General features: G+C 42.4%; 1 protein-coding gene across 1 annotated transcript in view; it reads left to right on the top strand.

The window, feature by feature from the left end:
* Positions 1-13,967, top strand: part of SUCLG2 (succinate-CoA ligase GDP-forming subunit beta) — a 326,616-nt gene extending 312,649 nt beyond the window's left edge. The window contains exon 11 of the mRNA XM_077451973.1: positions 12,433-13,967. Within this exon, the coding sequence (XP_077308099.1) occupies positions 12,433-12,548 (116 nt within the window). The 3' untranslated portion in view covers positions 12,549-13,967. The remainder of the gene's footprint in view (positions 1-12,432) is intronic.
* Positions 13,968-14,642: the final 675 nt, after the last annotated feature.

The raw sequence follows: 14,642 nt of genomic DNA, 5'->3' as shown, positions 1-14,642 counted from the left end.
GGCATAAGGATGCTCATTTCAGATTGGTCCACATATGTCTGACTCACATGGGATTCTCTTTGTAAATAAAAAGCGGCTGTACTTTTTTTATATGGTGTTACATAATGCTGACATTATAGCAAAAGTAGTACTTGGAGAGCCCTTTAATTTTCTAGTTCAGTACAAAAATGTTTTTTATAGATATTAATCTGTTCATTGAGCGCCACTCTCCTTCGTTACAATGGGATGTTGTTCATCGTCTCCGCTGATCAATAGATACATTTTAGCGAATTGCACCCTCTGCTCAGCTGCTTCCCGATTACCGTTTCCCCAGAATGACATTTCGCTTTATTTTTTTTTATTTTTTTTACACCACATTAAAATAGAACATCCTTCAGCTGCATCCCGAGCAGCAGTGCTCAGAATCAAAGTTATAAAATATTAAATCGGCATTAATTGCAGACTCCACACAGGCTAACGGCAGACGAGGGAGAGAGCGAGAAAGAGCAGAGCGCACATCCTTCTTCCTCCCAGACTTCTGGCTTTTAACAAATGCTGTGGAGAGTAATAGGAAAGCAGACAGGTATGATTGAAGTGCGGTTTTCAGCTCTCCGTTGTTTATGGAAAGACGATGAGTACGCTTTAATGGGTGCAAATCAACCACAATGACTTATGGGGGGAGATGTTAAATCTTCTTGAATTCCACGTTCTGATTCTTAGTGGAAAAAAAAACGTAATTCACGTGACGAGCATCTAATTTGAGTTTGGCGGATGGTTTGAAAAAATGTGAATTTAAACATAACTAAGCCCAAAAACACAAATGTAATTTATTGCAGTTTAAATACATGTTTTTTTTATTTTTTATTTCCACCTGGTGATCCTGCCAGTAACACACTTTTAGGCCTAGGCGCAGGGATCTCCAAAGTACGGCCTTCCAGCTGTTGCAGAACTACACGTCCCATGAGGCATTGTAAAGCGCTGACATTCAAAGACATGACTGGGCATGATGGGAATTGTAGTTCCTGAACAACTGGAGGGCCATAGTTTGGAGACCCCAGGCCTAGGGTGACAACACTCACTGTACTGTATGAAGAAGTGGCGTTGTCACCGTATTGTAGGAATACAGAAACTTCTGCTCTGCTCTGTAACCTAGAAGGTTTTGTAGTCCACACAGATAACTGGTAACAATGTAAGGCTTTGTTTGCACTTGTGGTTGCATGTGGGGGGGGAGCCATGTTTTTACTGCCCTCCAACTGCTCCCCTCAAAGTTTAAAACGGCCCTTCAGTAATTTTTTCATCTTTCCATCTATTAAATCTTTGGATAGTAAAACATTTTTTTTCTGCCAGTAAATAGCTTATACAGTCCACTTCCTTTTTCTTGTCTGATCATTAGCTTAGGCTTATGACATCATACACAGCTCTCTCTCTCTCCTGAGATTTGCTAGCAAGGTGGGGGAGGGGAGTCAGGTGAGTGGAGGAGGGTCACAGTCGGGACCCGTGTTACCACTAAGTAAACTAGGCAGCCGCCTAGGGTGTACTGCTGCCTAGGGCACCCGACCTCTGGTGTTCCTACTCTCTTCTCTCTGCAGCAGACAACTAAGTTTGAGCATCAGCAAGCTGCTGCTCCATGTGCACATAGTGTCAGAGGCACAGCGACAGCGGAGGACTGTGTCTGTGTCTCTACTCCCGAATGGGAACAAGCAAACATTCATTGATGGGCGCTGGTGAGGCTGCATTTTATGGGCGCTGGTGAGGCTGCATTTTATGGGCACTGAAGAGGCTGCTTTCATGGATGCTGGTGAGGCTGCTTTGATGGTCGCTGGTGAGGCTGCATTGATGGGCGCTTCATTAAAAGGGGGTATACATGGGCAGGGCAAAGAGGGTGGAGCCAAGGGGGAGGTGGCAAAATTAGGTTTCGCCTAGGGCAGTGATGGCGAACCTTGGCACCCCAGATGTTTTGGAACTACATTTCCCATGATGCTCCACTATACTACAAAGTGCAGAAGCATCATGGGAAATGTAGTTTCAAAACATCTGGGGTGCCAAGGTTCGCCATCACTGGCCTAGGGTGTCAAAAGTTCTTGCACCAGCCCTGGTCATAGTAGAGCTAAGGAGAGCTGCAGGCCTGGATGAGGGCAGAGCTAGGAGGAGACTGCAGAGATCCATGTGTATTCATCCAGAGGTGAGAAATGTGTAGGCAAGCAGGTGTGTGTGTGTGTGTGTGTGTGTGTGTGTGTGTGTGTGTGTGTGTGTGTGTGTGTGTGTATGTGTATATATATATATATATATATATATATATATATATATAATATAATGTGTGTGTCTGTAAATCCAGGAAGTAAACAGGCGGCAGCTTCAGCTGCCCACAGTTAAAATGGCTGCAACCAGACCCGTGGAGGGAGATCTCTACAGCATATTTGGCAAGTACAGAATAACAGTATATATAAAATAATATGCAAAGTGGTTGGAGGGAAGCTTCAGAATGGCAAAGATATTTTTATCACAAATTATGTGAGCAGACTGCAGTTCCTCTTTAAGCTCACCTTTTCACAAAACAATTAAACCGTGAACGAACAACCCCTTCCCCCAGGGAAAGCCCTGCTTGTCTTCCCCTTCTTTCCTTAGGGTTTCCAAAAAGGATCTGAATGATTCTGATTGGTCACATGACTACTTTTGAACCATCGTGCTCTGTCGCAGAATTTTTTTTCCATCCTTTTACCGTTGCACCGGCTGTATGGGCAGTGACAGTGTGAAAAGGTGAAATTATACTTTAGCTGAAAAGGCAGAGAATCGGGAAGTGCATTTGCTGCACATTGTGGCAAAATGTATCCCCACTGTCTCACTTGCCAGGCCGTACCGCCCACTAAACGCGAGCCATTCAGGTTATTCATTGTTAACTGCAAATAATGAGACTAGAATTGTTTCACTACGATGTGAGTGGAGATATGTGTAGCATAGGCAATGTTTTTGGACATAGGGGATCTAGACGTGTGAGTGCACGTACAGTATCTCACAATACTGGGGAGATACAGTTCATTGAGGGAACCATGAATGTCAACGTGTACTGTGACATACTACAGCCGAGCATGATCCCCTCAAACACACCTCCAAGATGACCACTGCCTTGATAAAGAAGCTGAGGGTAAAGGTGATGGACTGGCCAAGCATGTCTCCAGACCTAAACCCTATGGAGCATCTGTGGGGCATCCTCAAATGGATGGTGGAGGAGCGCAAGGTCTCCAACAGCCACCAGCTCTATGATGTCATCATGAAGGAGTGGAAGAGGACTCCAGTGGCAACCTGTGAAGCTCTGGTGAACTCCATGCCCAAGAGGGTTAAGGCAGTGCTGGTAAATAACTGTGGCCACACAAAATATTGACACTTTGGGCCCAATTTGGACATTTGTACTTATCACTTTTGTTGCCAGTGGTTTAGACCTTAATGTCTGTGTGTTGAGTTATTTTGAGGGGACAGCAAATTTACACTGTTATACAAGCTGTACACTCACTCATTTACATTGTAAGAAAGTATAATTTCTTCAGTGTTGTCACATGAAAAGATATAATAAAATATTAAAAAAATGTGAGGGGTGTACTCACTTTTGTGAGATACTGTATGCGAAGGCTCAACATTTTTATGTTTTGGAGAGTGGGAAATTTTAAGTGCTTGGATGTTCATTTTTTTTTCTCAGTTTTATTTCACTAAAACTTTATATTACAGGGGGCCAAGCTAATTTTTTAAATATTGCATTTAATAAAATGAGACATCATGGGTCTTTTAGACCCCCTGATGTCTCACCTGCTCTCCATTAAAGCTAGTGAAGCACAGATCATGTTCCATTAGCTTCTTCCTCGGCCACAGTGGCTTCGAAAAATGACAGCAGGAGCCAGAAGCGACATTATGCAAGTCGCTTGTGGGATCTCGCTAGGTAAGGGGGATCAGCAAATGAATATTCACTGGTCTCCCTCATCCTATTCACTGACACCAACCATGCAAGCACTGGGCCAATAGGTGGGACAAGGAGTTGGTTTGTGAGATATACAAACACTGTATGCAAAACCTCCCACTGCCACCTAAGTATGACATACGTCAGTGGCAGTAAAAGGGTTACAGAGACTTTGTCACCTATCCCATGCAGTGGCAATGTCTCTGCAAAGGCCCCTCCCCACTTACAATTGCCCTACCTGTGTTCCCCCACATTTTCTGAAAATGCCCGGCACGTTAGGTGTCGGGGGAGCATGTGACCTGCTCCTTTGTGGCGATGCCCAGGCCTAGCTACCAGTCAATAGTCCTATGCACATGGGGGGTGCTGACCCCTTCGTTGCCCCTGGGGGTCACCAACACAGTCGATTTCAAAGCAGGCTGCAGAGGGGCAACAAGTTGCAAGGGAGTGCAGGTAAGGTGAGTATATGGAGGTCAGGGGATGCTCTTTGCAGAGATGGGCAGGTAACAACCTCTCTTAAGGCACCACCGTATCCCACTGCGTAGTGATGTCTGTGAATTATCGCCCCATACACTGCCATATTTTATAAACCGCACTACATTAATGTGCTCACTGTACCAATTTGTCTCCGTTCAGAGTCATCACATCACTGAGATCCTCTATAGCCCGTTGCCACACACAATGCTCAAATTACAGCAGCTAACCCCTCGGAGAATGTGCACACACAGTTTACACTGTAATTATGACGTTTGCTATAAATCATCATTATTTCTACAGATATGACACAATGTAACAGCGAGAGCAGATAGATTTTTATAACCGCTCCAAGCCTTGTGTTACATCTGAAATGCGCTGTGTTAAAGCGGCACTCTAGTCAAACCAAAAAGTATATATTTGGAATAATGTGAACTGTGCTAAAAGCTTGAAAGGCACACATTTAGATTTAGCAGATTTTTAATCCAGGGGATTTTCTAATCAATCATTTTTTTTTCTCTCTTATTGGAGTATTTGAATCATGTAGGGGTTAGAGGTGTAAAAATTGCACCTTGCTCTTTGGTAAAAAGGACCCGAACTGTGGAATCTCTGTCCAAAAAGGCAAACGGGGAACAAATGACTGGTCCCTATTACTGCCTGTGACTTTCCGCACCTGATACTTCCCCATTGCTCTTTGTCCATGCCTGGTTCTACACTGTAGACAAAATCTGATCTAGAGATTGAAGCACCACACCATAAGGTTATTATCCAGCAAGAAATGTATTAATTGGGTGCAGTAACCCAGTGGTCATCAACCTTGTCCTCAGGGCCCGCTAACAGGCCAGGTTTTATGTATTTCCTTGGGGAGATGCAGACTAGAATACTGTAATCACTGAGCAGCAAATCAGATCACCTGTGATGTATTTCTGTTATCTTGCAAACCTGGCCTGTTAGTGGGCCCTGAGGACAGGGTTGATGACCACTGCAGTAACCAACGGTTTCCGGGGTCCCAAACTCACCCCTTTCATCAGGGCTCAAAAGAACCAGCAGCTGGATAGTGCTGTGTTGCAGTAGGTACGCACACCAGCTAAATCGCCAATTACCTATGAATTTCAAGATTATCAACCCTACGTTTTTTAAGCTCTAATCAGGGGAACAAAATGCATTGGCTACTACGCACAATCAATAAACTTCCTTCTGTATTATAACCTTATGGTGTGGCACGCCGATCTTCAGATTTACCTACTCAACCCAGGGTTATGGCGATGAACCATCGGCTTGTAGAGATGTCCTACATACCAGTTGAATGCTCCTCTAGGTTCATTAACATAATGGTGGTGTAAGGCTCGGTTCACATTACTGCAATGCGACTTTGATGTGAATAACAGTGCGATTATGTGATGTGACTTTTATGCAACTTTGCACATTCTATAGGGCCAAGTCGCACTGTAAATTACCCCAAAGTAGTGCAGGAGCTTTTTAAAAAATGCCACCATTCTGAGTCACATTGACTAGAACAGACACCTTTGAAAAAAATATTTCCCTTGTCATGCAATGCTTTTCGACTCAAGTTGCATCAGAAGTTGCACTAGTGTGAATCATTCCTGAATCTAAACACAAGACTACCACACACCCCCAGCAGTAGGTTCCGGCACAATCTACCTTATACCTCAGAGCTGGTTCTGCACTGCCTCTCTGTGTGTGGGTGCAGCTCTTTTGGCAGAGGATTGGGGCATTGCTTTTACATGTCAGAGCTGTCCTCGATGACTGGTGGAGGAAGATTCAGGAAGCAGCAGGAGGGGAGGAGGAAGCACAGAGCCACACATTGAAGCAAAAGCAGGGAGATTTTTGCACTACAGGTGCTTAGGTGCAGCTTCCTCTCCAGCAAGTAGAACAGTGAGCAGCACAGTAGAGACATCACCATATGTCACTCCAAATCTCCTGATGCTAGCAAACAGAGGAATCGGTGTATAAGATCTCTACCTTGCAAATATACAACTATGAGGCTTAAGGCACAGGAAGTACACTGCTATTGATTTGGGGGAATTTAAAGTAAAAGGTGTGATTGTCGATGTACTGCTTAAGCACACTTAACATTTCTAGCTGTTCCCTATAATTTCAAAAAATCTTCACTTTTTGAGTTCAGATCCACCTTAAAGAAGGCCAGACGTCTCCAAGTTCTTGATGTAGTTTAGTCAGCTGCTAAAATACAGTTCTAAAATTATTTTAAAGCTCTGGGTTTTCCAGCACATCTAGAAAAGTAATTAGTGTTCTTTATGTATGTGGATAGCGTGTAGCCATATGTGTGAGCGCTACCACTGATTAAATTAGCAGCTTTACTAGAATCTTAGCTGTTAATTGCCATGTACTTCCTAATGTGCTGCACAAATTGGGTAACCATTCCATTTTCATTTTATAACTTATTTATGAAGACATTATGCAGACGCATGAAGAATATTAATGGGTCATGTTTAAGGGAGTCTATATTCAAATGTTGGCATAGAGTGTTGTCTGGGGTGAGTTTATAAAGTCTAATGGAAGGACTGAAATGCTTCCTTGAGAAAAGGTCTCTCCAGGTTCCCTTCAATGCTAGCCCTGTGTCTAAGGTCCTAAGCATTAATATGTGATCTCCGAGAAGAGAGGGTCAATGTTTACACTGGGTGCCATTTTGGAAAAGATTGCATAATCAAAGGTATGGTTCTTACATGTGTGTGAATCTAAACACGCATTTGTAAGGCTGCATCTTCTTCAGGAAAGGTAGGCATTTCCGTGGTTTTGTTACTGTGCAGTTTAGATTTGTAGTTGGTTTACATTTAATAAAAAAAACAAAAAACTGCTGGGGGAGATGGAAATTTAAAAGTGCATCATATTTTTGGAGTAGCACTGAAAATGCATCACTTATGTTTTGAATGACCTCTGAATTTTTTTATTTTTTATCAAAGAACCTAACCAGTTCTGTTGAGTAAGGCCCCTTTCGCAGATCCCGTTTAGATCAGCATCTAAGCATCATGGGGCAGACCCCGTTTAGATCTGTCTGCCAATCTCCTGGTGATCGGAGCAGAGCGGGCGGATGACAGGTCCATGTCCGCTCAGTTTCTGCAGAGCAGACATGGACAGATCCTGCTCTGCTCTATGGGAAGCTGGATGTAAAAGGATTTTGCTCTCTGTTTACAACCAATTGCCCCCTGATCTGATCCTATGCGCCTAGATGGAGGGGGCCGAATCCCCGTCCCTTTTTTTTTGTGGCCTGGATTGGATCTGAGGTAGGCAGGTGTAAACGTTTATACCCGCATAGGGGTGAATGGAGGGGTCTGATTAGGTATGCCTGAAGAACCGATAGGTGGATCTATTGGCCCCTTTGTGTGAAAGGGTTCAAAATCACAAAAAGAGGAAAGCATTACTGGCATGTAAAACCAAACCAAGTAGAATAAACATGGACCATGAGATCCACTAGTTCCAGTTCAAGCTGTTTTAAGAGCTTAATCGTTGAGAGATACTAAAAGCCCAAGTTTAACCAAATGAAAAGAAAACAGCACATGGGACTTCAGTCAGTGAGGTGTCTCTTGTGCTGCTGACTGTTATTTTAGTTGAAAATACAATCCGTATACTGGCAGTCTTACTAGTGGGCAAAATGCATATGTGAGGCTTCAGAAACCTACACCCAATTAGAGAGATTTGCACTCTCTACAGGAGGTAGCTCAGCTTCTGTTTGTTCTTAGTTCATATACCAAGCCAGGGGTCTCCAAACTTTATAAACCAAGGGCAAGTTTACTGTCATTCAAACTTTAGAGGGGCCGGAGTTGGCAGTGGGAGAAAAAAAATATCCTGGTGTCAGTGGGAGTAAACAATGCCCCATTGTTGGTATTAGGGGAACTAATAGTGCCCCATCTTTGGTGTAAGTGGGAGGAATAGTCCCCCATTATTAATATCAATGGGAGGAATAGTGCCCCATTGTTGGTGTCAGTGGGAGGAATAGTGCCCCACTGTTGCTGACAGTGGGGGTAATAGCGTCTCACAGGCAACAAAGGGCTGCAGTTTGAAGATAACTGTACTATACCTTTGACGCAGATTTTTCATTTTTCTGTGGAGCACAGCTGTGTTCAGGTCCAAAAAAGAAATAAATCGATGCATCATAGATCTGAATGCAGCATATTTTGTGCCCATATGTCATGAGCCCTTATTGTGTTACTGGGGTGTATTTGCATGCGTATAGGATTTTCATACCGTCTAATGAATATTTAGAAAACCTGCATGGCAATTAGTTGTTTTTACGTACATTGAGGAAAATAATTATTTGATCCCCTGTAGATTTTGTAAGTTTGCCCACTTACAAAGAAATGAATGGTCTATAATTGTATCATGGTCATTGAAACTTCACGAGGTGAGATCTTGCATGGAGCCCCAGACCGAGGGAGATTGACACTTATTTTGTGTTTCTTCCATTTGCGAATAATCGCACCAACTGTTGTCACCCTCTCACCAAGTTGCTTGGCGATGATCTTGTAGCCCATTCCAGCCTTGTGTATGTCTACAATCTTGTCTGACATATTTGGACGACTCTTTGATCTTGGCCATGGTGGAGAGATTGTAATCTGACTGCTTCTGTATGTCTTTTATACAGGTAACAAGCTGAGATTAGGAGCACTCCCTTTAAGAGAGTGCACCTAATCTCAGCGTGTTACCTTTATAAAATTCACATGGGAGCCAGAAATCTTGCTGATTGATAGGGGATCAAATACTTATTTTGCTCATTAAAATGCAAATCAATTTATAACTTTTGTGAAATGCGTTTCTCTGGATATTTTTGTTGTTCTGTCTTTCATTGTTAAAATAAACCTACCATTAAAATTACAAACTGATAATTTCTTTGTTAGGGGGCAAAAGTACAAAATCAGTAGGGGATCAAATACATTTTTGCCTCTCTGTAGGTGTATTTTAAATGCTAGAGACAGAATATCTACCAAAAATCCAGAAAAATCACATGATACAGATGTTATAACTTGAGTTGCAGTTCAGTGAGTAAAACAAGTATTTGATCCCCTACCAACCAACAATAATAAGAATGTTCTCTTAACGAGAACGTATGTGTTGTGGCAGAGCGAGGCTCTGTTCCTATTGAATTAGATTGAAAGTGGACACAGAGTTTGCATGTCTGCTGACTACAGAGTGTAGGTTTTCAGAGGAGAAAACTGCTCTGGCAGTTTTCTCCAGCTTTTGCTATTGCCGGGTGGGAATCTGTAGTTTGGAGATTCATAAGAGTCTTGGGTGGGACGGGATCTCCAACCCTGTGTCCGGATCATATGGACAGCCAGCAGGGTGTGTGCCCAGGTGCACACAGCCCATATAACTAGGGGCTGGTGAGACCAGTAGAAGGTGGAGTGTAAAGACAGACCCCTATCAGGAAAAACTGTCTGCCCTGCGTGAGAGACTACATCCCTGGTGAGGGGGACTTCTTTTCTGAAGGACTGGGAAGGTCCAGAGGGCTACAAGGACCTAGAAGACTAGATTAGGTTCTGGAAGGCTAGGAGAGCCGGGGTGGCTAGTGAGTACAAGGGGGCTGAAGGAAGTCCTGAAGTCCTGGGGACAGTGAGTAAACCTAGGGGGCTGGAGAATCCTTTTGAGGCCAAGAGAAGGCCGGTTCAGCAAGGAACTGCAAGTCAAGGGCAAAGTAAGCATAGAAGCCAGGTGGCTTGTCATTTTCTCATTTGATGGAGAAGAACCCCTGTGTGGAAAATCCAGTGTATAAACTTTTATTTTGTTCCTTCTAATAAATTGTGATGCCTCACCCTCAAACCTGATAACTGACTGCTGTTGTCTCACTGGAAAAATGCATCTACCACTGAGCTAAGCACCCCCAATGCTACAGTGTATCAAGACACCTGTCCACAGAAACTTTCTTCCATTCAAATCTTACCATCATGGGCAAGACCAAAGAGCTGTTGAAGAACTTTGGGGACAAAATTGTAGACATGCACAAGGCTGGAATGGGCTACGCTGCACAGCGTTCCATTCACGCTGCTCTTTAACCATGTAATCGGCTGTGTCCAATAACAGGCGGTCATGTGTAAACACGAAAGTGTCGGTGATTGGCTCTCATCACCTCACTCTGACAGTGGCAAGGAGAGCCAATCAGTGGCACCTCCTCACAGGGAACACATGAACATGTAATCTGGGCACTGATCATCAGTGCCAACAATCAGTGCCCATTAGTGATGCCAGTCACTGCTGCCTTTCAGTGTCTAGTGCCACCTATCTATGCCACCTATCAGTGCCCACCAGTGCGGCATATTAGTGCCGCTTCATCAGTGCCCATAAGTGTCACTTCATCAGCGCCCATCAGTGAAGGAGAAAAATTACTTATTTACAAAATTTACTGACCGAAACTAAAAAAAAATTTTCAAAATTTTCAGCCTTTTTTCTTTTCTTTTTGTAAAAAATAAAAAACCCAGCAGTGACGAAATAACATTAAATATTTGTGTGAAGCAAATGCTAAAAAAAATCATTTGGCTACAGTGTTGTATGACTGCGCATTTGTCATTCAAAGTGCGACAGCGATAAAAGCTGAAAATTGGCCTTGGCAGGAAGGGGGTGAATGTACCCTGTATTGAAGTGGTTAAAGACTAAACCTTTTTGAGGCTTGTTGCTTATAAGTTAAAATCAGTATTTTTTGCTAAAAATAAATACTTAGAACCCCCCAAACGTTGTGTTTTTTTTTGTTTTGTTTTTTAGCAGAGACCCTAGACTATAAAATGGTAGTTATTGCAATAATTTTTATATCGCACTGTATTTGCACAGCGGTCTATCAAATGCAATTTTTTTAGTGAATTTAAAAAACGGTAAACTTAGACCAATTTTTTTTTGTATAATGTGAAAGATATTTTGTCACGAGAATGATGAAAGAATCGTGATCTTTATTCTAAGCAAAAAAATGGGATACTCATTTTAGCCAGAATCGTGCAGCTCTACTATGACCCGAAGAACACCATCCCTATAGTCTAACATGGAGATGGAAACATTATGCTTTGGGGCTGTTTCTCTGCTAATGGTACAGACCAACTTTGCCACATTGAGGGGCCAATGGACAGGGCCATGAATTGTAATGTATCTTGGGTAAGAAGCTTCTTCTCTCGGCCAGAGCACTGAAAATGGGTCATTATTGGGTCTTCTAGCATGACAATGACCGAAACAAAAATACTGCCAAGTCAACAAAGGAGTAACTCAAGAAGAAGCACATTAAGGTCATGGAGTGGCCTAGTCAGTCTCCAGACCTTAATCCTATAAAAAAAATGTATGGATTGAGCGGAAACTTTGAGTTGCCAAGTGACAGCCAAGAAACCGTAAGTATTTAAAGGTTTATAAAGAAGAGTGGACCAAAATCCCTCCTGAGATGTGTGCAAACCTGGTCACCAGCTACAAGAAACGTCTGGCCTCTGTGCTTGTCAACAAGGGTTTCTCCACCAAGGACGAAGTCATGTTTTGCTTAGGGATCAAATACTTATTTTACTCACTGAACTGCAACTCAATGTATGGTTGATATTCTGACTCTATCACTTAAAATACACCTATGATAAAAAAAAATGATAGATCCTTAATTTCTTTGTAGGTGGGCAAACTTACAAAATCTGCAGGTGATCAAATAATTTTCCCTACCGTAAAGAAAGGGTTGCAATGTGAAATGATGGCAGATTTCAAGCAAACTGATCTTCCAACAGGATGCAAATTGGTTCTTGAGAGAGAGCCATGTACAAGAAATGTTATCAATGTAACCATCTGCACAAAGTGGGAGGCAAAGTCTCTGTGGCATCTTTGTACAATCTACAACATGTCTAGTAAATATGTACAATCTACTACATCTCTAGTGCATAACAGTGGAACTGCAAATGAAAATTCAATAGAATTTTTAATGGCAATCCTTTTCGTTTTTGACTGCCATTACTTTTTACCCCATTGTCTACTTCTCATTTGTTTAGTTGTCAGATCATGCACAAATTTGTCCTTTTAGTTGTTAACATGGAATCTTTTTCATTTCTCCCCAGGAACAAATGTCCACGAGGCCAAGAGAATTCTGAACGAGAGCGGCTTGCCAATCACCTCCGCCGAAAACCTGGACGATGCCGCCAAGAAGGCCGTTGCAAGCATAAGCAAAAAGTGAAAATTTCATCAAAGAAGAAACACAAAATGGACACACGGAAGCCTCTAACACAGAATGTATCATTTTCACAGAGCAAAAAAAGGGGACTGTTCAGTGGAAGTGCCAGGGAACATGATGTCATTTGGGGAAATGTGAGATTGTGATCATTTTCAAAGAGCTGCTCAACTCATAATCCGTCAATTATTTTTTTTTTTATATCGTCAGATTTTTCCAATTTATAGTGTATTAATGTGAAATGCCAGCTTAGGGTTTGCATACAAACTACTTTATATACCTCGAAGAAAAGATGAGTCTCATACTGAGCCTGTAGGCCTCATTTCTAAAATGGTGCGTCGCCTGTAGACAATTTTGTTGAGTGTCATCCTCTGACCTGCACTGGATCATGTTATCCATGAATCAGTTTGATTGAAGTTATGAACTGTTTAAACACACTTTTGCCAAAATGGCTCATTTCCGAGCTACCTCTTTTCACTGAAACTTCCGAGTTGATTTTTTGCTCATGTGTAGCCCCGTCCAGTTTTCTGAATCGCCCTTTCTTCTCGCCTCCTTCCTCCCTCTTATCAAAACCACAGACCTTACAGTGAAAAATCTGCATTTCTTGGGAAAAAAAAAATCCAACTCCAGCTCAATTTTTTAAAATAAATTTTGGATATGGCTGGGAAGGGTTAAAAAAGTTTTGTCCCATTTGAGTAGATTTCCCTCCTTCCCTGATCTGCCATTTGGTTAATATAAGAGCACAGACATCTTTTTTTTTTTTCAGGTCCTCTCTTTAAATGAGGCCCGAATTCTTTTCACCATTGGGACTCTGGAACATGGGCTTTTGTTTGCTTCTGAAATTGCTATGCTAAAACAATTTGGAGCAGTTTAATGCAGCTGAATTGCCAAACCAAGCAACTCACACCTAAGTCGAAGCACATTTTGACTCAATTCTGAGTGTAATGCCCATCTACACAAGCCTTAGTGTGTATCATCTGCCTGTCTGTGGTGCTGCCGTCCATACCGTGTGCCGATTGCATATCATTGAGAGTGTGACCCATCTGTGCACTAGACATTAAATCTTCAGTCCTTTCTTTGGCCATTTTGTTTTGCTGGTGATGCAATTTGGAAGCAAAAGGCGATGTTATTGCCTCCGTTTCTAATACTGTACTAAATAGCTTTATTTTGGTCTTCAATACTTTCCTAATTTGGCTATATCCATGTACGCTTACAAATTTCTATTTTTTATCTGTCCTGCCTTTCCAATTGTTAACAAGATAATTATGGAAAAAAGGAATTGTCCAATATGTGCCCTATATGACGTAACTGATTTGAAGGAGTTTTGTGGGTTTTGTATAAACAATGAATTGTCCTTTCCTGACTGTCTCTACTTTTTTGCCATTTTAACAAATACTTGAAATAATAAATGATTTGATTCTGTTATTCTGGATCTGTCTCTCTGTAGGTTGAACTGGCTGGACTTGTGTCTTTTTTCAACCAGATTAACTATGAACCTATATACACCATATTACCAAAAGTATTGGGACACCTGCCTTTATACGCACATGAACTTTAATGGCGTCTTAGGCCATAGGGTTCAATATTGAGTTGGCCCACACTTTGCAGCCATAACAGCTTCAACTCTTCTGGGAAGGCTGTCCACAAGGTTTAGGAGTGTGTATGAGAATGTTTGACCATCAGTGCCTGACCTCACAAATGTGCTTCTGGAAGACTGGTCAAACACATACATGGCGGACAGATCGGACACTTTTGCCCCTATTTTGGGACCATTCACATTTATACAGCAATCGGTGCGATTAAAAATGCATTGATTACTGTGTAAATGTTACTGGCAGTGAAGGGGTTAACCACTAGGGGGTGCTGTAGGGGTTAAGTGTGTCCTAGGGAATGATTCTAACTGTGAGGGGGAGGGGCTTTGTGTGACACGACACTGATCACCGCTCCCGATTAGAGGGAGCTGTGGTCAGTGTCACTAGGCAGAATGGGGAAATACTTGTTTACATCAGCATTTCCCCATTATGCTTCTCCGTGAGACCAACGTGGGTATCCCTGTGGACATAGAGTTCGTGGGACCCGCGATCACACTCGCGGAGCTTG

Source organism: Lithobates pipiens, unplaced genomic scaffold (assembly GCF_037356315.1).
Source record: "Lithobates pipiens isolate NorthernLeopardFrog02 unplaced genomic scaffold, aLitPip1_a1.2 Scaffold_23, whole genome shotgun sequence".
In the NCBI taxonomy this organism is placed as follows: Eukaryota; Metazoa; Chordata; class Amphibia; order Anura; family Ranidae; genus Lithobates; species Lithobates pipiens.
Note: the sequence above shows the minus strand (reverse complement) of the source record. Positions and strands in the feature narration are given on the sequence as shown.